The following is a 23,913-nucleotide window of genomic DNA, read 5'->3' as shown; positions in this document are numbered from 1 at the left end:
TTCTGTAGAAATTATGTGTGGGTTATTGGGTCTCAAGCCTCTCCTCCTCAGGGTGAAGCAGTGAATGTGACCTCTATATTCCTATATTCAGGAGATACTTGTCCTATTCAGTGTTAATATACCCGATTTGTGTCAATGATATCTTCAACTCATGAGCATAGCTGCTCATCAGCATGTTTCATTAACGACTTAATCTCTGGAAGTCTTTATATTAAAACTGTAATAAACCCATTCTGTGGTGGAGGAAATGACTGAACCTGTTGCTGTAACCTCTTTTATGTGATTTCCATAAGCTGATACCAAGAGGGAATCTAAGGAAAACAATTAGGTTCATTTACATCTGAAGCTTGTATCACAGCATCCCAGAATAGTCAAGACTGGAAGGGACCCCTGGAAGTCATCCAACCCTGCTGCTCAAATTAGGGTCAGCTAGAGCAGGTTTCTCAGGGCTGTGTCCAGCTAATTTTGAGTATCTGTAAGAATGGACACTCCACAACCATTTTGGGAAACTTGTGCCAGTGCTCAACCATTCTCAGTAAAGAAGGGTTTCCTGATGTTCAGGCAGAATTTTCTGTGTTTCAGTTTGTGCCCATTGCTTCTTGTTCTGTCATTGGGGGCCACTGACAAGAGTCTGGCTCTGTCTTCTTCCCCTCAACTCCCTAACCAGGCATTTATACACATGGATAAGATCCTACTGAGCATTCCCATCTCCAGGCTGAACAGTCCCAGCTCTCTCAGCCTCTCCTCATGTACAGTCTCTGGTGTATCAGCCATTCCTTCAAGTTTTCATATCAGCAAACTTGCTTGAGTGTGTAGCAGGTCTCATCATCCAGGTCATTAATGAAAATGTTAAACCGTATTGGACCAAGTATTGACCCCTGGTGTACACAACTAGTGACTAGGCTCCAGCTGGAGTTCTCACCACTGATCACAGCCCTCTGATCCCAGCAGTTCAGACAGTTTTCAATACACCTTACTGTTCACTTATCTAGTCTATACTTCAATGGCTTCCCTATAACGATGTTCTGGGAGATGGTGCTAAAGTCAAAAGAGAAACCAACCCCCAACTGGTCTCCCACACTCAGTCATTCATTTCATCAGAGGAAGCTATCAGGTTGATCAGGCATGGCTGGCCCCTTGTAAATCCATGCTGACTACTGCCAATCACCTTGTCCTTGATATGTCTGGAAATGTTTTTGAGAAGAATTTGTTCTATAACCTTCCCAGAGACCAAGGTAAAGCTCACAAGTCTGTAGTTCCCTGGGTACTTCTTCTTCTCTTTCTTGAAGAAAGGAGTGATACTTTCCTCCAGTCCTCAGGAACCTTCCCCAATCATCATGACTTTTCGAAGATAGGTATGAGTGGTCTTACAATGACATCGGCCAGATCCCTCAGCACTTTTGGGTCTATCCCATCAGATCCATTAAACTTCTGTGTGTCCAGGTTGTTTAAATATTCTCTAACTTATTCCACCTCTACAGAAGGTAAATTTTTGTTGCTCCAAACTTCCACACTGGTCTCAGGGGCTGTGATTCCTGAGGGCAAATCTTAGCAGTAAAAAACAAGGCAAAGATGACACTGAAGACTTTGGCCTTTTCTTAGTCCTTTGTCACCAAGTCCCTTACCCCATTTGGCAGCAGACTCACATTTTCCATAGTCTTTGTTTTGATATTGATGTCTTTCTTACTGCTCTTCATGTCCCTTGCCACACTCCATTTGACCTGGGTTTTGGCTCTGCTAATTCTGTCCCTGCATGCTCAGACAGAGTCTCTATGTTCTTCCTGGTCACCTGTCCCTGCTTCCACCGCTTCTGCACTTTTTTTTATATTTGAGTTTAGTTGGGACCACCTTTTGCACCATGCGGGCCTTGTTCCACTTTTGGTTGATTTCCTACACATAGGGATGGACCATTCTTAAGCTTGGAGGAGGCGACCCTTCAAAAACAGACAGCTCTCCTGGACCCATCTTCTATCCAGAACTGCCTCTCATGGAATTCTTCCAAGCAGGACCGTTAACAGGCCAAAGCCTACTCTCCTGAAGTCTAGGGTTGCGGTCCTGCTATTTGCCTTGTTTCTTCCTGTTAGGATCCTTGGGGGTTCCCAGTTTGCTAAGCTGCATCTGGTCTGTGTGACAGCAGGAGCTCAGTACATATCACGGGGATGGTCCTTCTACAGCTCACGGAGCTGTGAAGGAACAATCACTCTTCTGAAGCCTCCTCTGCCTATAAATAATGTGAAACAAGACCCAATGACTGGCTGCCTCGCTGCTCAGTCCATATACACCTTGTAATGGATCATTGCCATTCAGACTTTTTACTGTCTCCCCTTCTCCTAACCTGTTCTACACCTCTCACCCACGCTTGACATTTCCTTTTACCTACATTTCCTTACATTTCCCTACCTCTCCTTTTCCCAGCTGTTTCCTAAGACTTCTTAATTCAGTCCTGTTTCTTTTCCATTTTTTTGGGACAAGGCCAGATCATCCAAAATCATCCTTGCTCCACTGAAATCCATAGGTAACCTCACACTAGCATTTCCTCCTCCCTCCCATCCTACATTTGCTTTTCTTTGGCTTGATTACTTTTTGAACTGCCTTGTTCACCCTTTTATCCTTCTGGTACATTTATTAGTACATGGTGCACATAACCCTTTCGGCATGACTTAAATATATTACACACCTCTCTTCATTTCTCCTCTGTGTCCTTTCTCTTCATTACTCTGTAACATACCACGGTAGCCCACATGCCTACTTTTAATGACTTGTGTCTTAACCTTGATTTTATTTTTAATGTCTCTTTTATTTCTTTTTTTTTTTTAAAGGACAAGCTCAAGGTGTTTATAATGATTTTTAAAATGTATTTCTCACTTTTATTTATAATCTCCTGAAAACTGGAAGCAAGGCCCTTTTTCTTTATTAATAAATCATTTCTATTGCCTTGTACTGCTGGAGCTGATCTGCCTTCAGGTTTTAAATACTCTCGGACCTCAGGGATACTTGGAGCCAGGATTTTTAGTCCAATAAATCTCTGAGTGTGGGGCTCCCTCTGAATGTTATCTGACATTTATTTATTTTTATTAAAAATCATCTTCTCCCTCAGGATAGGAAACAACACCACCAAAAAAAACACATATACAAAATTACACAGACTTTGCAAAAAGTTATTTTTATAAAGCTGACCGGATTTGGGCCCATCAGTACTGCCTCTGTCCCCTTACTTTGTTCTCCTTGTCTGTCTTAATGATGATATAAGGACACTCAAAGAATATTTCTCTTGGATGGGAATCAAGGCTCACTCCTACTGAGAGGTCCAAGCAGACTGACGTCAGTACCTCGGCAGAAACTTGCTCAAAGTCTCCCAGCCCCATGGGTGTTCATCCATGTCCAGGCCTGTGGAGAAAGCCCTTCTGAGACCTCTGCTCTCACATTAACTTCCAGCTCACTTTTCTCCAGTCTCCCACTAATGTTAAGATTGCCTCTCTCAACCCCAATGCCTGAGCTTATTAGCTAATGAAAGGGCAGCAGCTGTTTCCAGCATGTGTCTGTCTCATAAGCAATATGAAGTACCCTTCTTAAATTGTCTTCCAGGCATAAAACCCACCTGGTCATCTTTTATTAATTCCCCCATTGCTTTGTTTAGTCTATTTGTAATTATCTCTGTAAATATTTAATGGTCACTACATTGATCTGTATAGCCATTCTTGCTTTCTTTAATGTCTCAGGCTTGCTGTAGAATACAAGAACTATAGAATCAGTTTAACAAATTATGGCTGCTGAGTGAGGTCTTCAGCTGTGCTCACTTCACCAGAGAGAAGTTTCTGCTACATTTTGGAGGGGCAAATGTTCCTCTTATACTCCTTTCCTTAATGCTCATGTGTTTTACAAGCAATGTCTGTCTATCCATTCACATTCAATATACTTAAGTGTATTTGTTATCTGCACGGCAGCAGACCTAGAGAAATTGCTATCCTGTTGTGCCCAACACCGCACTAACAGAAACCAGTAAGAAAGGTCCTGTCGCCTAGGATGAACATAGAAAAAAAAAAAAAAAACATAGAAAAAACTGCATTACCTAGTTACAGAATTGAAGCAGAGCTGCCATTTTCTGCACTGTTATCCCCCACTTGGTTTTATCATCTTTCCTTCCTGCCTGCTCTTCGGGTTCTTCTTTCGCAGAACACAAAGCCAGTGACGCATCTGGGTTTGATTCAAAGTGAACCAGTGAAGCCTTCAGGGCAGGGATTGTCTCTCTCACATGTTGGCATAACAGTCTTCAAAAACCCACCTACGACAAAGTGCGTCCCCATTCTCTGGTAGCCTTCAGCAAAGCTCTGTGAGCATGATTCAGCATTGACTACTCTCAGCAGCATCAAAAATTCTCTGAGTGTGCGTCATTTTCCTTGAATAATTCCTTTTTCTGTAGTGCTGCTTCATTACCTCTCCTAACTGACAAGTTTTACCCTGATCCAAGCTTTCATTTCCACTTTGAAATGTCTTGTTAGACAAGCCTCAGATCCTTCTGACTCTGCTCCATGGCTGGTTTTCACCTATTATTAATAAAATGGTCAGAGTTTAACAATCCTCATTTTGGTTGCTAATATCATTGAGTGTACTAGGGGCTGTATCAGCAGCTACACAGATGTAATTTTATTCATATCTGATGTAGAATACGTATAATTTGCAAGCAAAATTGCCCCTTTCTCTACTCCTTCCTTCTTTTATTTTTTGAAGTAATGAAATTCAAACACTTTGCTGGCTTTACTGCAGGACCCTCTTCCTAGGCTGTCTTTTTTTCTTGCTTGTGCTCTCCCTTGAGCACCGGTAGCATTGCAGGAAGTTATAAGATCTGTCTTTCTTTTCTGCTCATCTTTGAAACATTCTGGGCAGACTGTGATGGTGCTATAGTGGTTTATTTTCTTTTCCTGAGCATCCAGCCAAGTGAGGGCATTTCAACCCTGAGCACCTAGATGAACCACTCTCAGAAATCCACCTTCCAGCATACTGTCCTGGGCCCTAAAGGCAAGACTTGGCCCACAGTGGTTATAAGTGGGTTTTATGGAAAGCTGTATGTTCGAGGAGATCTGACCTCCCTCATTGCCATAACAGACTGGGAAGACCTTATAAGTAATCCACAGTGAGGAGAGTCTTACAAAGCCTATGCAGGGTCTTTTTCTCAACCAACATGGAAACCAGCCAAGCATGTTTGTTTTGAGCCATGAAAACAAAGCTACACCCTGTACATTATGGACTTGACCCTGAAATCTCTTCAGAAGAGGCACCAAAGCTTCAGTCTTAATAGTTATAAAGCAGACTATGCTTCAGTGGCTTGAAGAAGATTCAAGACTTGCTTTAGCAGTGAGACTGAAGTGGAGGTGTCTGGCTGGAAAGGGATTGTAGTTTGTGTAGCTCTTCATATACCCCAACAATCTCCAAGCACTGGAAAATTTTCTCAGAGACATTTGCATTCAGAACACAGTAGAAGAATCAAAAATCCTCTTCAATTTGCACTCAAGAAACTACATTGAAGAATTGTGGCCTTCAGGTTTTAACAGATAGGTGCCAAACTTTTAGACCTAAAAATCTATCCTGTAAAAAGAACTGATTTTTTCACTCCTAAATTGGCAAATGTTGTTGAAGCAATGAGAGGACATAAACACACAGGTTTGCTTTGATCTGGATACTTCTTTCCAAGAATTTAATATTCTGGTCTCATCTCTTGTCTAAGGAACTATCATTGCTGGAATGAAGCTTGGATGACCAGACCTGATCTTCCTGTTGGTTTTGGAGGATGGCAGGTTGTTGATGGGACACCCCAAGAAACCAGCGATGGTAATATTGCTTGAAGTCCTCCTTAGCTCTCTTTCCAATACTTAGGTTCTGTTCTGTGGCAAACAATAAGCCAGCTGAGCCAGTGCCACCATATGACTGATGACAACTTCTTGTACCAGATAACCACACTCACCTGTGCTCAGGGCCTTCTCCTGATTTGTTTTCAGCTCTGAAATAAATCTGTCCTTATTACAACACTGTTGATGATGCATGTGCACAAAGTCCTGCATGAGAAGGGCCCTGCTTGGTACAGAAGAGGTGTAGTCTTGTTGCCAAAATATGGCTTCTAAAATTTTAGAGAACAAATAGAACAGCCTGATCAAATTAATTCTCGTATGTTTTATGTCACCCAGTTTCTGCAGCCTGTACTAAACTTCCTAAGCAGGCAGTACGCAGGAGAGAAAAAGTGAAAAGCCACTGCTATTTCTTCCCTGTCCTTAATTTTCCAGTTCTTAAAAGACATTCTTAGCGAATTTGCAGTGAGATCTTCCTCAGCCTGTGGTATAAGACAGCCCTCCCAAAATTATCTGCTTTAAGCAAAACCAGCCTTAACTGCATTTGAAGCACTTGAGACTTACAGTGGACTTTGTGGTGCCATTAAGGCACCGAACAATCAGGTTGTTTCAGACTTGGTTCTGTGTTGTTTATAGGGCTGGCAACAGAAATTAAGCTTTTCACTTGGTCAGGAGTTTCCGTAAACTATTAGAAGGGTTCACTAAACCCCAGGAATTCTTTTCCTTTCAGAAAGCATAACTTTTTGACATGTTTTTTAATCAATGTAATCTCTCACTTTAACTATTGTCTCCCCACAGGTATGTACAGGTGTGGCCCAGCCTCAGTTCAAGCCATTAAACATGGTCATGTTTGCTTCCAATTTGATGCTCCTTTTGTCTATGCTGAGGTACATACATGAAAATTTTTAGTGCACTGAGTGATTATCAGTGGGATCATAGGTGAGACAGAAGATAGGGCTCCACTACAATTTATGGTCTGAGAAGTTACTTCACATATACTCCACATCAAAGAAAAATATCATAATCATATTTTGACTTGCAGGCCAGTAGGTGTGGTGTGATTCTAATGAATGACAAAGATTTCTCTAATCTCTGCTCACTGACGTGTGAAGCAGAAAAAAACTGCTCTGGCACCAAAGAAACTTCAGGCTGTGGTCATTTATTCTTCCCAGATTCCAGCTATGCTCTAGCTGCTCATCTTCATCCCTCGTTAGCTGTTACCTCCTCCTCAGGCTTGTCAGCAAAGCTGCTTATGTTAAGGCTCCCTCCCTTGTCAAAATGGATGCAGCGATTTTAAAGAGGTCTTTGCTCACTATGTGCATTCTGGCTGCAGTGGGTCAAGGAGAGCTCACATGGGTGGTTTGACTGGCAGATTTGAGAGGGAAATATCTCTGTGAGGAGCGAGAGGAACTGGTCTGGAGTTTTAACCTCTTGCACCACCAGAGCTGGTGTGCCCAGAATTGCAGCAGCTGTAGAGCAGGTGTCTCTCTAATTGAATTGTATATAGCTTAGGACAGAAGACAATAAAGATATTTTATCTATGAAGCTGTCCCCTCTCTATGGTCTAAAGCTTTTTGGTGCAAGGAATGTGTAATCATGCTCCCCAGGTCCAAACGGTATCCCTGTTGCCTACTCAGGTTTACACTGTCTGTTGTTCTGGAGCTGCAAATAGTAAAATTAATCTAGTTGTTATTGTAGCATATGATTAATTTTAAACATGGGACTTCAATGCGAGTAGGACTTCAAGTCAACATATTGTTGTGAGGGGAGATAGGCTGTCTTCCCTTCCTCTCTCTACTTCTATGTATCTCAATCCTTTTTCATTTAATTTTATAGGTGAATAGTGATATTGTTTACTCAAGAAGGGATAAAAATGGAACCCAAGTGATAGAGAACATTGACACAACCCATGTTGGGCAGTTGATTGTGACCAAGGAAGTTGGGAGTGATGGAATGATGGAGATTACTGAGGAGTACAAGTTCCAAGAAGGTAACCTGAAATGGGGTGGGACCATACCAATGCAGATTTACCTCCATCAGATCTTGGATGGTGGATTCACAGACCTCTGGCACTGAGGGAGCTGCATGAAAAGCTGCCAAGGTGCCCTCTAGAACTCTTTATTTGTAACTCCATCCCAGAAATACTGCAGATGCCTTGAGTAGCACAGACATTGCTACTCAGAAGTGCTTTGGACTGAGTAAGCTGTAGTGAAAACAGTGGGTAGTCATGGAGTAACTCAAAGCATTCCAAACAATTCAAGGCTTTCTGCGCAGCTGTTTAGGCATTTCTTACTCAGGCCAGATGTTTGCACAGAGTAAATCAGTGTAGTTCCATTAATATCAATTAAGCTAGGTTAATTTATCTGATATGGCTTGAATCTCTAAGACCAGCTCACTTGTAAGTTGTGAAGTTCTAATACTAACTTCACCACAGGAAGGTTCACTGTCCTGATCCATTCATTTCAGCTACCACAGTCTATGGAAGATGCACCCTTGTGATAGGTGGGTGGGCTAATGCAGTACCTGTTTCTCTTCTAAATTTGATTTTCATTCATTTCTAGGCTCAGCGGAGGAGAGACTGGCTCTTGAGACTGCGGTGATGTATGGCGTTAAAAAGCAAACTACCCAAGATACCATGTATCAGCCGCAGACAGATGTTGACATGGACTTTCAAGTGCAAAAAGCAGTCCTTGGCAGTGACTTTAAAGTCTCTATAACTTTCAGGAACAAAAGTCGCAACTCCTACACTGTTACTACATACCTTTCAGGCAACATAGTGTTTTATACAGGAGTCACAAAAAATGAATTCAAGAAACACTCTTTCAGTGCAAAACTGGAACCCTTTTCACGTAAGATTTGCATAGTTGTTTACAATCTTGCTAGCTTTTTTTCTCTGTGTCGTTAACTGTCAGCAATGTCTCTATCCATGGGTAGAGCCAATTCTAGTAGCTAGGGGCAGGATACTCTATTGGGTATCAGGAGGGTCCACTTCCAACTCTGTTCCTGTTACCAGTGTTGTTTAGTGCTGAGGCTGTTTTCTTCAGGCTGTTGCTCCCTGCATAATGCTCTCTTACACCAAGGGGCATGTCTGGGAACTGTTAATTTTTCTTATTTAGTACAAAAGAAAACAAAGGAGTGCAGGTATTAAGATGCAAGGTATCATTTTTCATACCTTTAGTCTCCTAGCAGTATCTCACCAAGTGAAGGAAAAGTTCTGGTTCCCCAGGGTGTCATTTACAGGGACAAAAAGGTGACTATCTTGTCTTACTTGAAAGAAGCAGACAAGCTCTGAGTAGGTCCAAGTGCACTTCTGGCTTTGGAGGATTGGGTGGTTCAGGATTTTATATTTACAGTGATCTAAAAAGTTGATCTGTAACTAGAATGTGCCACTATAAAGCAGGGGCATTTGTCAGCTGGGCAGGCACCCCAAAGGTGAGTTATCTTTACAGATGCAGCTTTTCCTAGTGCCCTCTGGACTGCGGTGGGGAGATCCTGCCTCCCGCTTCTCATGAGAAAAGCAGTTCCTGGCAGCCTAGCTCACATGGCTGAGGGCAGGATTTTGCACTGCTCAAAGCAGGGAAGAGGGGTGTTTTCCTTTTTTAGTTTGAACATAACCAATTTATTTCCTGTCAGCCATGGCAGCCCCATTCAGAAAACATTCAGCAAGCGTTGAGGACCTGCTGTACTCTAAAGCACTATGCAGCAGGCTGGTTGTAGATCCCTGGCTTCCTCAGCAAGAAGTGACTGCCAATTACTTGTTCTTTTGACAGGCCTCTGCTCTTGGGTCAGTGCCTCCAGCTCAGCAAAAGTGATGAGAATGCACTCTTATGGAGGCTAAGTTAGAGGATCTTCTACTTGAGTTCCCTACTGAGAAAGTCAGGACCAATGATTTTGCCTTCTTGACACTGCTACTGGGCAAAAGTAATCTCAGCTGAGTGCAGCAGGACTGGCAGGACTTCAGGAGGCCAAAGGATGGGCCTTCTGATCTGGGTCTGGTGCTGGATCGCTACAACCCTGGCTGACCTCTGAGCTTTCTCATGTCTTGTCTACCTCATCCCAGCTCAGGAGACACTGTGAGCCCTCTTGCCTCAAAGAGGATGAGTTTTGTCTCAGTGAGAAGCCTCTGTGGAATCACAGTTCCTGCTGTGCTGCGAAAAAAAATCCTCCACTTTGAGCATCATCAAAAACTTCATGTTTTGATTTGGAGCTGATTAATCTCCGTAAAGTCAGAGTCCATTTACAGGCATCTACAGGTGAAGGTTAATAAAAATTCTATCATCTCCAGTCTATAACAAAGCCCTGACAGCTGCTTGCTGATTCTTTCTAACTCCCTGACCCATTTGCAAGGGGTCTGGAAATGGCCTGACTCTGGGTTGCATTGGGTTATTCCATACAGCTTATCAAAACACAGTGTGGGGTTTTATATTGGCTTGCATCAGTTACTAAATACTTGATCTGAAATACTGCAAAACTTTGGGAGATTTGGATAGGTACAGTAAAAAATTTCAATTTCAACTGCTCAGTCTAAATTCTGTGCCACTTCTTTGACGAGGGAAAATTCAGTCATCTTGTAGGAGACGTGCCAATGCCTGCTACACCTTCTGGCTGTGCTCTGTGCTTGGTTCCAGGCTTACATCTGCTTTTGCATCAAAGGTCTGTGTAAGGTATTATTACCTAAAACACAGCTTCTGCAGTGCATTGAGGCTCATCTCTCTCCTCTGTGCAAGAAATTAAATGGATAGATGAAGTTTAAGCATCACTGAGCCTCATAATTCATTCTTTCTAAGTAACTAATTTGTAAAAAGCTTCTTGAAACTGTGCTGGAAACTCTGAATTGACTGATGGTCAGTGAACACGGACTAGAGAGAGGCACTTGAGAGAACAGAACATGGATTTTTTTGCACGTGTACCGAAAGTATGTCCCCATTACCGCCTCCGGCCAAGGAGACATGTTTTAAGGTATTACCACCTTTCAAGGTGGAAATTAGCTTATAGATGAGCTACAGTCATCGACTTGTGGAGCACGTTGTCCCACAACAGGACAAAAAACCCTCACAAGTTATGCCATCTCTGAAGGTGACACATCAAACCCGAGCATGAATTCTTTTGCCTTTGCCTGGGAAAGGAGTACACGTGCAATCAGGAAGGGTGTCTGAGCAGATGGGCAGTGTGAAGGGAGGCAATGTGATCATTTGCAACTCTATGAGAATACTCTGTCAAGGGTGTGATAGGAGGATACCTTCTCAGGAGGTACTCAGGCAGAATTTGTAGGCTTTGTTCATGGCAAGGAGTGTAAATATATGTATCTGGAAGTAACAAAAAATTACAATATAATAAAAACGTGCCAAAGGCATTCTTCCAGCTCATGCTGCTGAAAGAATTAAGCAAACTAAGTCTTCAAACAGGAAGCGAATGCATGATTTTCAGAATAATGATTAAAGGAATTGTGTGGGTTGAAAACATCTTTGAGGATTTGAACAACTTAAACCTTCCAGTGCCTTCAAAAGTGCTCTTGCATCTACTTGGTTATATTTAGTTTTCTCTATTTTTTTGAAAGGCTGTAAGGCAGCTCAGTGTTGTGTTTCCCTTGGCTTTCCCAGGTACAGTAAGTGGCACTGGGAACTTACAGCACGGCCACTGCTAAGGAAATGGAAGTCTATTATTCTTTTTTTTCCTGTGGTGATTAAATTTAAACAGAAAAGTTTGTCTTTCCCTCCACTGTAAAGAAAATTTCTCTTCGATTGTAACTAATTTATTTGCTTGTTTGTTTTGCACAGATGGGAAACACCTTGAAAAATAATTTACAGTTTGAGGCACTATGGGAAATTCTTTTGCAAGAGTTACAGAGGGAGAGGACGAGAGGGAGGGGGATCACATCAAGTAAATTTAAGACTGGCCTGGAAAATCCAGGTCAGGTGGTCACCAAGGGAATAGCTTTGAAACCAAATCAGGGAACTGGTTTTGATGTGAGTGGATCAAAAGAGTGAAAAGGGGTGAATGTCATTTACCCAATTGAGTTCACTTGTCTCAGTGTGTACAGCGTATGTCACATATAGAGCACAAAAAATGGATAACAGCAATAACTGCAGTTAACAGATGGGAGATCTTGATATGTTTACTAGGGTTATAATGAATGTTTATAGAGACAAGAGCTCCAGATCTATATATTCTGCCTGGTCACTTAGTTAGCAGGTCTGCTTCTCTGCATCACATTCTCACACTATTGTTGGCCTGGGAATTGCAGTTCAATATGGTTAAAATTAATGATTCCCTGCATCTCAATCATTTAGCCCAGGGGGACTTGTTCCTTCCAATAATTATCATCAGGGATCACGTGAAAGCTCTCTGGAGGGCATGCTGGTGACAGGAGGACCTTCTTGCTAAATTCTGTGGATAAGTCCAGTGTAGGACAAAGGAAGATATCCAGACACATCCTGCAGAGCAGGTGGTCTCCCAGGTACCCTGCATGGGCTCACATCCCCCAGTAGCTGTTCTGGTGGCATCCCTGGTGGCATCCATCTGCCAGGAAGAGAGGCAGAGAAAGAACAGGAGTAAAGTGAAAGAGCAAACGTTTACAAGGACAACACTCAAAAGCTGGTTTGGACCTTTGTGCCCAGTAGCTATTTATCGACAGTCTTGCTTCTCACTTATTTTGTGGTAGTGCCTAGAAACCTTCAACAGTGACGTGGGGCACTGGGCACTGGGCAGAGGTTATGCATAAACCCAGCCCGTGCCCCAGTGACCTCACAGCCTAAATGGAAAGAGGGCAAGATCAGAGAGGGAATGGTGAGGTAAAGAAAAATGAAGATAGTTTGGGCAAAAAATTCAAAGTCATTCTTTGGTGGTGGGCCACCTTTTTTCCAAGGCACTTGTGTAACTGCCACTGGCCATGACGGGAGGAACAATTAGCCATTTGATTGCTTCAAATGCCTCTTTTCTTTCCTGTTTCTCCCCTCAGCCAGCACTTTTGATGTTGTGATCAAATCAAGCGAGTACCTGGGTGACCTGCTGGACCAAGCCTCCTTTCATTTCTTTGTGACGGCTCGGATCAATGAAACGGGGAAGATTCTGGCCACGCAGAAGGCGACAGTCCTGGAAATTCCTGCCCTGCGGATCAAGGTAGCTCAGGGCTGTGCTGGAGGGGAGCAACCACCATGCTGCATGCAGGCTGTTCTCTACAAGGCTGTCACATTGACTTCTGGGATTGGGGGGTGTACACATGTACGTGGACATTAGACTTTCAGTCTAGCATGGACCTTAAAAAGCAGTGGCTGGTTGGAGGCTGCATAGGTATGTTATATATTGTACTGAGTATCCCTACATTAAAATCTGAGGCTGACAGTATCACCGGTAGTAGAGAGCTGAAGTGATCTCAGTGGAGGAAGGAGGGGAAAAGATCTGGTAAAGCTGGAGAAACTCAAAGGGTAAGAGAGATTACTCACTCAAGTCACTCCAGAAGTCTATTATATTTAAAGCAACACAGCACAGAGGCTTCTTGCTGAAGAATGAAGGGCACTGCTGTTGAGGTGAATTTGGAAAGCTCTTGCACATGTTATGGAAAGTTTCTCCAAACTTGGATGGGCAGCATCGATTTGGGACAATGCTTTCAGGATTTCGGTGCTTTGCTGCCACTCTGAACGTAACTGTCAGTGGAGTTCCCTGAAAGTTCAAGCATTTCTGCATGTGGTGACACGGTACCTATGAAAATGTAAAAGTGTAAGGTTTGTAATAGAACAAGGACCCTACGTTGTATGGCAAAGGCAGAGCTGAGATCTAGAGTTCTCAATTCATAACTGGGCATCCAAATAAATTGCCTCATTTTCAAAAGCGCTGAGCCTTCATCTGTTTTGAATGATGTCATTTGGATCGACTTTTTTCCTAATACTAAAAAAAAAATCAGAACACCTGTTCAGGAAGCTTTATATAAACATGAATGCAGTGTGCTCAAATTCAGGACCCTGAAAGAAATCTAAGTTTATAGACCTTTTTTGCCTCGCCTATTTACTTGAACCAGTGTTCCAGTTTCCATATAATAATTTATGTAGTAACTACAGCCTTCTGCAGAAAAACCTTTTTAAAAAATATAGATCAAAACTACATTGATGTTTGCAAAAAAAATCCACTCCATTTCATGGTCTGCAGAAACATCACGATGATCTTATCAGATTATTGGTATTTTGAAACCAAAGTTTTTTCTTTTACTGAGCATTCTAGAGAGGAGGTAAACAAGGCAGATAAACTCCACTTCAAATACCTGTCTTCAATAACCAGATTTTAAAAGTAGAGTCTTTTCAATTAAAAATTTATACAAAACTTCTTATACAGCATCCCCAATTTCAGTTTCAAAATAGTTTATTCTCCCTGCTGTTATGAAGAAAGGATGATTAGTATATAGGATAGGTTGTTATCCAATAACCATGTTTTCTAGTAAAACTGAGTTTGTCTCTTCTCTGCTTCTTTGTGATGTTTAAAAATAGGCTGAAATTTTAATAGCTGGATTTTTTTAAGTGTGTGTGCATGTGTATATACCTATGTATTTATATAGGAAACTTTGCTTTATTGCCTTTTTAAAGAAATCTGAGGAAGCTTATCTCCCTAGTTTTCTTGTCTTATTCCTTCATTGAATGTGACTGGCAGACTGGAGTTCTTAATATGAGAGTAAGAGACAAGAATGAAAAAATGTTATTTCCCCTCATGTCTTCAGATACACCTTTGATCTTTCTCTGTCGGTCTAAAGAGATTGTCAGAATTAACAGTTGAGGAAATTACACCATACTCTGATTTAGCTTGAGACTAGGTTACAAAAATAAGCTCAGCAAATACATATCACGGTCTCAGCTACATGTATGGGAGTTCAGGATGATTTTGAGTCCTCCCATCTAACTGTAATCTTAAATGGGTAATTGAAATAAGGAGGACATAAGACCTCTAATTGGGCTAGGATTTCTGAAAATGCCACTGATGTCTTCTTGAAAATTCAGGTGGCTAAATGCTGTTGAGAGGTTAGCTGTGAGTATCTCATCCTTTACTCCAGTCAATATATTAGTATTTGGTGCAGAGTGATCCCTTAGACAAGAGTCTTTCCAGTTTTTTGCAACTGTCACACTCCTTAAAAATTTGCAGTAGGGCTGCAGACCCCAGCAGAGCACTTTAAATTTGTTGGCAAGATACTTGTTTTTCTTAGTTACCTTTTTCAAGGCCCTTTGAAGTAGTCCATGGACCAGCTGGGATCTTCCAGCCAAAAATTGAAAACCCTTGCCAGAACCTTTTATATTCTGTGAGAAATGTTGTGTTTCTAGGCGGAAAACCCAAAAATCCTCACAGATGTATTTGTTTAAAACCACGTTCATTTGGAGGTGTTTTCCAGGCAGCTGTCCTACTGGCAGTGACCTGAAGGGACAGACAGATCCCGTCAGCTGTCTCCTGTAATACACATGGAAGTTAACGTGATCACTGTTCGTTAGTCTCGCAGTTTAATATTTTCCAGTACAAAATGTATTGCTTTTATGCTATGTAAGGGTTTTGGAGGACAACTGGCTCTCAAGTCTACGTAGAGCTCATGCGCAGGGCTAGAAAACTTTCAGAGCATAAGAGGGGGTTGCAAGGCAGGGGGAAGATAGGCACAACACCTTTGAGGGGTGCAAGCAACATGACTCAGTGTTTCTACTTTAGGGTAATAGGACCATCCCTTCTCTTCTGGAGCTTATGTCCGGAGCAGGCCATGCGCTTCAGTGCTGGTGGAAAGCCTGGGGAGAGGAGAATAATCTGAGAGAGAGGCCCCACCTAGCTGGACTCACCCTCAGTTGGAAACTCACCTCCAGGACTGTGCATGCAGATTTCTGGTTTTTCTATGGACATGAGGGTCTTCCTCTTGACCTGCCACGTGGCTTGAGGGAAAATTGCAATGGGTAGAAAAATCTGCAGTGGTACCTATGGGCCCACCCAACAGTGTTCTTCTGACTAGGCTTTCTCTGCCTCATGCTGCTTTGCTGTGTGCCTCCATTCCCCCTCCTCTCCTTCCTTGCAAGATTTTACTGTGGGACATGTTTTTATTATCAGCTTGTGGAGCGTTGTCCTTTCCTTGTGTTACAGACCCAAGGTGAGACAGTAGCTGGCAAAGAAATGTCTGTGACTGTGGAATTCACCAATCCTCTGAAACAAACCCTGGAGAATGTCACACTCCGCCTCGAGGGACCCGGCGTGCTGAGAACGATGAAAAAGGAGTTCAGGTAGGCAAGAAGGCACAACTAGCTGAGAGTTCATGCCCTGCTTGCTCACAGGAGGAAACTCACAAGAGACACTTAACTAATGCTGCACTGAGTAATTCAGTTCAGACACTCTCTCCTTACTTTAAAATTCAATACACAGGGGAGCTATAGGTCTCAATAATAAGAAGAAGTCGGGCTGTCCAGAGACGCTGTACAGAGAGACTGTGAGAGCGTTTCATCTGTTCAATACCAGGGTTGGAGGAAGGGGTAGAGGTTGTGGGTAGTTGCTAATGCAGCCTGAGTTTACTTTTTCACTGTATTATATTATTCTTAGCACTTGACAATAGCACCTACGAGCCGCTATCACAGAAAGACAAATTTATCCTACACATGAAGTGTTTACTGGCACTCGCTCAGTATGTGCTAATCAAGTCCTGTGCTGTTTTTCAAAAAGGGCTTTTCTCCACTCATGTTAATCATGATTATACAAGACATTCAGATACCTCAGATGATCTTTGCAAGCTTATGTCAAGACATGAAATGTGTGTCTTGGCTTTAGCAGAGCCTGCTGGGATGGCCGCAGCGGCACGCAGCTTCCCCCAGTAGCACCACTGCACAGGGTGGCCCTGGCACGATGCGAGGAGGGAGCAGGGTGCTCCCAAGCCTGAGAAAGAGGAAAGTCCTTCAGCCACCTTCATTATACTCAGGGTTGCACTTCGTGCTGACACAGTGGTACCCGTACGCTAAGCAAGTTGTTTCCTAAACCCTCTTTTCATTTGAGTTCAGTGTTATAAGCTCAGCATTAGCCAGTTCCAGGATATATAACCGGGATCCTTGGAAAATTTTGCAGCCATTTCTTAGTCTTGGGCAGCCAAAGCAATGTTATCTATCATTACCTGAGCTGATGGTCCCCAGGTGTGTGCAAAAGGAGTTTGAAATATTGCCTGTGCTTCAGCAGCTGCATAAATTGTCGGCATTATCTGCAGCCAGTAGGGGAGGTCTGAGCTGGATCGCATCTGGGCCAGGGATAAAAAGATCAAAACCGGTCTCCAGAGTGGAGCTGGATAGAAAAAATGACTGTGAAAGGGCATCATACCGTGCTTGCTTTGTGCACGTGGTATGTCACAGGCGCTGCTGAACATGACTCAGCACAGTCCACATGGGTTACACAAGTTGCAGCAGCAGCCCTCATCACTGCCCAGCCGTGCCAGCCTCCCCTCTCGTTCGGCATCGTTCTCAACCGAAAAGCTGCTGTGGGCTGTTCTCACCTTCAAGGATGCAGAAGCTGTCAGGTGCATCAAAGGCACAGGAGTTAGGGAGAAAAATGACTCACGGAACAGACGTCATTTTCCTTCAAGTCACCGTGTTTTCCCCTTTTCAGTAGTGCCCTTGGCATCATTTAAAATGGAAATGGATCAGCTTAGTCATTTTAAGATTTAACTTCTCCGAGATGAATGAAGGCTGCAGGTTATACACACAGAGGACAGAGCAGGGGGCAGTTGTAGTTTATTTAAATAATAATCACATTTGCCTCCATACATTCAGAGTGATAAATGGCTCTGGTGTGGTGATGGCTCAGCATATTACGCAGAATCATTCATCACTGAATTCTCTCCCAAGAAAATCAGATTAGGGTGGCTTTACTCCATTTGCAAGGAGAATTAAACCTATTCTAGGCTTTCCCCACACTTCCACTCCTTCCCTGTCCATCAGGGACTATCACATATGGGATGTGGCTTTCACAGTTCTTTGTGGGGATGAGACTTCTGACCTCTCTGTATTTTTAAGGTAGCTTTCTGTATCACTTGGGTCACTCCACAAAACAGGTATGTGTGATCCAGCTGATACAACGTTATTCTGGGCATGAAGTGGCTTGGGGGCTTCAGTCTTGAACATTCATAAAGATTTTATATAGATATAGATATAGATGTAGATATAGACATAGATATTTAGCTGTTAGCCTCAGACAGATGAGGAGCATGACTTACAGGAAAGCCTTTGGCAGCAGCAATTCCTACATGGGGCATAGTCTTTGCGTGAAAACTGAGAATTATCCAGACAGTGTTAAAAGGATTTTAGCCAAGCGTGCATTCACACTAGCAGGTAAGTCACTTTGGGTGTTTCTACATGTCAAAGCTCAGCTCGTATTAGCATTTGTAGAGAGAAGCAAGTTGTTTTGGAAGTAGGACAGCAGAGAAACAGGAAAAGGGGGGTTTGGTTTCCCAGCACAGCTGTTGTCTTCCTGCACACACAGACATATAGAAATATATATATATATATATATATGTGGAGATCATAGCACTATAAATCAGAGATGCTAGTGCTATCCTCTCTCACTGGGGCACTCTGACGATGTGGTCTGGAAACCTTCATCCTTAGAGAATCTGGCCCCCAAGTGCTCAGGAAAGTATACTGAACCTTGCTGCACAACAGACTTGTATAAAATCTTCTTCACTTTCCATACAGATAATCCCTTGCAGATCATTCCCATAAACTCTAATTTTAAAAAGGTATTTAACCTTGTGCAGCAATTGAAGTCATTGCTTTATCATGCTACCATTTTAGTGGGCATTTGGCAGAGTAGGCAGGCCAGCTGAGGGGAACGGAATATCTCTCATTAAAAGCAAAGACAAAAATAAGGAAAACACTTGCTGGAAGCAGTCTGCACATGCTCACACCAAAAAATATGACCTTCCCCTGATTTTTCTTTTCTAAAACTGCGTACATGCCCCAGGGTACCTGTGACTGTATAGGCAAAATGCAATGCAGTGGCCTGTGGAGATACCTTAGCTAACCTCTGAGAAGCTAGAATACCTCTCATTTTAGCAGGGGCAGACTTGCACTGAAACAAACATGCAGGTGGGAGGATTCCAGGCTAGCTCATTTCAAGCTAATTAAGATTTCTTGTCTTGTGGCAACTTGTGCTAAGCCTGGGCAGTCATTTCTGTCCTGACCCTGATACAGGACATGGCATCTGAGAGCCAAATCCTACCAGATGAGAATTTGAAACGGTGTCTGAAGTTTAGGCTTACTTCACCCTCACCTTATTCAGTGGTTTGCAGAATACCATAGCCATGTGAGATGAGAACATTGGCTAAATTCATAACCCTCTTCCTTAATGTGAGGAAAAGAACATTTTTACAGATAGCTCCTCACTACACTATCTTCTCCATTGGTTCCTTTGGAGCAGCTGTATCCTGACATCCCCCAAACATAATCAATCAATCAATCAATCAATCAATCTATCAGCCTTCAAAATCTGCACACAGAAGGCAGTGAAAGCACTCAGAAAACACAGAAACTAAATAATTGAGGCTCTCCATGCATCTTAATTGCAGCAAAAATTGAAAATCAAGAGCAGTGTGGAATATAGTAGCTTTATAGTATGAGTTATCAGGAGTCATACATAATGTAAAAGAGTAACTGCTAATAGCAGGACTCATGAGAATGCTTTGACTTATTTGTATGGACACGAAGTCATTGAAGTGGCCAGTGAGGAGATTTGCTGATGTTAAAGCCATGGCAGGGTGGTACAGGGTAGGAGCTGGCGAGGGGCTCAGCATCTCATCAGTACTGTGTTGGGTTTGCACGGGAAAACCCTGGACAGTTTGTAACCAGGACTTATTTAACCATTTAAGGAATCACCAACAGGCTATAGGCTATAATAAACAGGTAAAATGAAATTATAAAGTAGAACATACGTATGTTAGCTATAAAGAAGATCATTCTAAAAATGATTCTGAGAAGAAGTGACAGGAGGCAGAGACAAATAGATTCATTTGGGAAATTTAAAATTAGCCTGGAGGAAAGGCTAGAAAAGGCTTTGACAGAGTCAGTTCTGCAAGGAATAGAAGATGGAGGGAGTCATTTGTAGGACACTTATGAGTGACTGAAACATAAAAAATTTGCAATGTCTTATATTGTCCACCTTCAGTTTCTCCAATTGTGTGTCAGGTTGAGAGCACTGGCTAACTGATCACAATATTGTTACTTTCCTTTTTCCCTACAGGCAAATCCCAATGAACTCTACCTTGATCTGGGAAATAAAATGCATCCCAAAACGACCGGGGTTACGAAAGCTGATTGCAAGCCTGAATTGTGATGCTTTGAGGCATGTGTATGGTGAGCTGAACGTTCAGATTCAGAAACCGTGAACAAAGGTGCAGCCTTTATCTCTCATATAGCTATATTTCAAAATACCATGTTGGGGGGCAAGGGGGGAGGAAGAGGTAGAAATCTACCAAATTGTTAATTTGGTCATCCTTGTGCTGAATAAAATTCCATAGAGAAAAGTAATCAGTAACACTGGGGAGAAGTTAAAAAAGCATAGATACATGTAATTAAAGGCAATTCTAGGCCATATTATTCCTATAGTTCACTTGTGTTTATGATCTTTTGCATTAGTGCTGCAAGGGAATCTGAAAAGCTCCATTCACCAGAGTACTCTGAACTTTAGTTTTAATCAAGGCCTGATATTTCACTGAAAAGGTAAAAAAAAAAGAACCCAGTGTTATAAATTCTTAGACTGAATTACACAACCTTACGGTAGATCATTCAGGCTGCAATAACAACAGGTATTTCTAGCTAAAGAGGTTGCTTTGTCTTACAATGTTATAATTTTCCAGTTCATGGAGAGCTTGCTTTGCTGGAAGCATCTCTCAGGATGTGTTATCTCCAGAATATTCCCAGTTCCTTGTTTCCTCTTGCTGCTTCCCTATGCTTTTTCTCTTACTCTCTCATGCGTGCAGGCACCCACACATGCTCACTCCTGTATTTCATGCCCTCATCCCACCCCGTACGCTGTTGATACACTGTTCTTCTCCTTCGCTTGATGAAAATCCAGAGGTTTTCCTGCCCCTGCCCAGGGTTCATCACACCAAACTTGCATTCCGTGGTCACGTCTCTTGCATATGGTGTGGTCTCTCTTCATCCTTTTCTGCCTTTTCCTCACTCCTGAACCCACCCTGTAGCCCCATTTCCCACGTGTGTGTGTGTGCATGTGTCAGGGGGTTCCCTGCCCCAGAGCAGGGCTCTGCCAGCCAGTAAATGGGATGAAGGAGAGAGGAGTGGAGGGGGCAGCCTGAGGGTCTTCTGCCATCCCCACAAGCCTAGCAAATATCCCACACTGGAGCTGCCACCTGGGGATGAGTCTAGACTAAACCATGCCTGAAAGGTTCCTGGGAATCGCGGCTACTGCATAATGAAGTCATGTTAGATGAGCAACCCCAGGAAGACAGCGGCACAGAAACTCAAGAATAAAGATGTATCTTGAAAGTCAGAAACTCCACAAGCTGGGTCTGCTTCCTGGCTTTCTCGCAGCATATATCTCTGTGAGATGCAGTGGGGCCTCCCAAGGCATCGCCTCTCTCCTGAGGACCTTCTGGCCCAGAGCCTGCTCTGAATCTGTGGTTTCCATTAGTCTTCCATGCAGGGTACCACTCCATCCTAAGCCATGTACCCTAGTGTGCTAGGGCAGCAGCAGGGGGGTGTTCATTTCTCACCTTCCCTGAAATCCTTCTCAGGATCTTTTTCCACGAGGCAAAGGGGCACATGCCACAAGCTGCGTCAAGTCCTCTCCACTGGCCACAGTGTGTAAGAGCCTGTCCCATACTAACAGCACAGGTGAGCTAACTGAGCTTCCAAAGGAGTTGAAAGGAACCTCATGCTCATTAAACACTGGGGCTTCATTGTGCTGTGCATGAGTGTCATTTTGTGGTCTCATTAGTGAGAAAGCAAGGGGGATGACTTGCCTTCTGCTCCTCTTCTTGCAACACACATTACCTCCTCCAAAACCTGTGACCAGCTGTTAAAAATAAGCAAGTCCTGGGAGGGGAGAACTACAGGCTGCTCTTTTGCTAAAGGATGAGGAACAAAGCAAAGATTCGCACCACATCATATGCTCAATGAGTACTCCCAGATCCAGGAACACCAGACTTTTGGGGGCTTTCACTTCAGGCATGGGCACACACTCATTTTGTACAGTTTGTGTGATCACATTACAAACTCTGCAATGTCAGAGTCTCTCAAATAAGTCCTCTGTGGTACAAGGAACTGAACAGTGTGTTGTAAATGCAAGGTGACAATCTCTGTTAAGTAATTAAGCAGTCCTACCAGACTCTACATCATCTAACAAAATTATCCATTTTTTGCTCTTGCATATAAACCTGCTTTCTATTCCAGACATTTTATAACCACAGTGTAATAAGAATTTGAAATAAAGCATGTCTGATTGCACTTGTGTCTTGTGTTCTGTATTTTGATCAATCACTTCTTCTACATAGTAGCACTATAGACACCACTTGCTGCATCTTAACTGTAAAAGTTAAAAAATTTGTTTCTGAGCCATGCCAATAAAACCCTATATTTATTTTAAAAAAAACCGAAACAACCATTCTCAGGCTCAGTTTAATTATTTGCCTTTGTTTTTCTTTCTGTTTTAACAACTGACTACCTAATGCATTGGAAAAGGTGACGATTTCCAGAGCACATCACAGTGCCAGCAAAGAGAATTCCTAGATTCCCCTGGAAATTGTGTTAACATGTCAGAGACATTAAGTGGCTGGTACACTCCTAATGAAACCTTACTTACATGCCATTTCTAAAGTGTGCCTCTCGACTAAATATTTCAAGGCATTTTACTAACAGTCGCTAAGCTGAACAACGTTCACCAGGAGACAGGAAGTATTTTTATTGATAGTTTACAGAGGGGTATACTGAAGTAAAGAGAAGTTCAGTGATGACTGGGAATAGCGGCCAGCGATGTCAACAGACCTGGACATCACCAGCCCACTCGCTTTATACGGAATTGCTCACAAAACCTAAGGACAAAATGAGGATGGCCTCTAGGATTTCACCCACCCTGTGGATGGGCTGTCGCATGAATCATGGGTAAAATCAGACTGAAGGAGTGAGTGCTGTGATAGCACTATATGTATGCATAGGAAATAATCAAACAATAATGTCAGATTGTCAACCCTGGGTCTGGAGGATCTTTGAACCTCAAAAGACTTGGAGACACTCAAACTCTCCAGCTGAGAGTCTCTTTTGAGTGGGGTGAACTTGTGTCCTCAACCAAACCATCACATCTCGGAAGTAGACTGAGGAGAAGTCCAAAACCAAACCCCTGCCTCCACAGATCCCACACTCCAGCAGCTCAGAGAAGCCAAATACAAACAAAAGTCCGTGCACTCCTGAAAGCATTTGTTACCTCATTTGTTACCACCTTCTTGCATCTAAGCTACGGAGCAGGTTGCTTCAATTCCCATCAATTTGTCAGATTCAAAATCTTGTTATAGGCAAAAGGAAACACAGCTCACACACAAACCTAGGAAGAACATATTGTTATTAAAAATAGTCTAGTCAAAGAATTATTACTAGCTGAGAGAGTTAGGTGATGAAATTATATTATTGTATTTTTCTTACAATGATACTAACAAAGTCCAGATATACCCGGTAAAACTGATACACATAAGCTTTCTAGCATACTCCCCTTTCTCTGCTCTTATATGCACCACTACACTGCCTCTCTGATGTCTTCAGGCTGGGGTGGGACCATGTGCAACAGCAAGTCATCAGTGTCCCAGATCCTTCACCAAGCAGGATCTAACACTATTGGGGAGAGTTTCTCTTCCTCTTTGCTGGGATAAGCGCAGCTGAAACTTTCTTCCCTCTCACCATATGATCCACCAGAAGTCATTTTTACATGCTTACTAATACGCTCTACATCTTGTTCTTTCTTCGTTGGTTCACAACTCCACAGTAGGTCCAAATTTGCTTTGCACCAATATGTGGTGCATTTTACATGTGTTGGGTACTCACTGTTTGTTCTGCTTTGTTACATCTAAAATCTGTCTTACCCACCTGCT

General features: G+C 42.7%; 1 protein-coding gene across 1 annotated transcript in view; it reads left to right on the top strand.

Annotated features, from left to right (window-relative positions):
• The window catches only part of F13A1 (coagulation factor XIII A chain), a 58,245-nt gene extending 38,015 nt beyond the window's left edge, over nt 1-20,230 (top strand). Inside the window, exons 8-14 of the mRNA XM_082015122.1 lie at nt 5,723-5,826; nt 6,639-6,727; nt 7,677-7,830; nt 8,402-8,689; nt 12,799-12,959; nt 15,933-16,069; nt 20,058-20,230. Coding sequence (XP_081871248.1) covers nt 5,723-5,826; nt 6,639-6,727; nt 7,677-7,830; nt 8,402-8,689; nt 12,799-12,959; nt 15,933-16,069; nt 20,058-20,202 — 1,078 coding nt within the window. The 3' untranslated portion in view covers nt 20,203-20,230. The remainder of the gene's footprint in view (nt 1-5,722; nt 5,827-6,638; nt 6,728-7,676; nt 7,831-8,401; nt 8,690-12,798; nt 12,960-15,932; nt 16,070-20,057) is intronic.
• The last annotated feature ends 3,683 nt before the right edge of the window (nt 20,231-23,913 follow it).

The sequence above is a fragment of the Phaethon aethereus genome (genome assembly GCF_964289735.1).
Source record: "Phaethon aethereus genome assembly, chromosome: 2".
Classification (NCBI taxonomy): Eukaryota; Metazoa; Chordata; class Aves; order Phaethontiformes; family Phaethontidae; genus Phaethon; species Phaethon aethereus.
The sequence above is the reverse complement of the archived record's forward strand: the minus strand, read 5'-3'. Positions and strand labels throughout refer to the sequence as shown.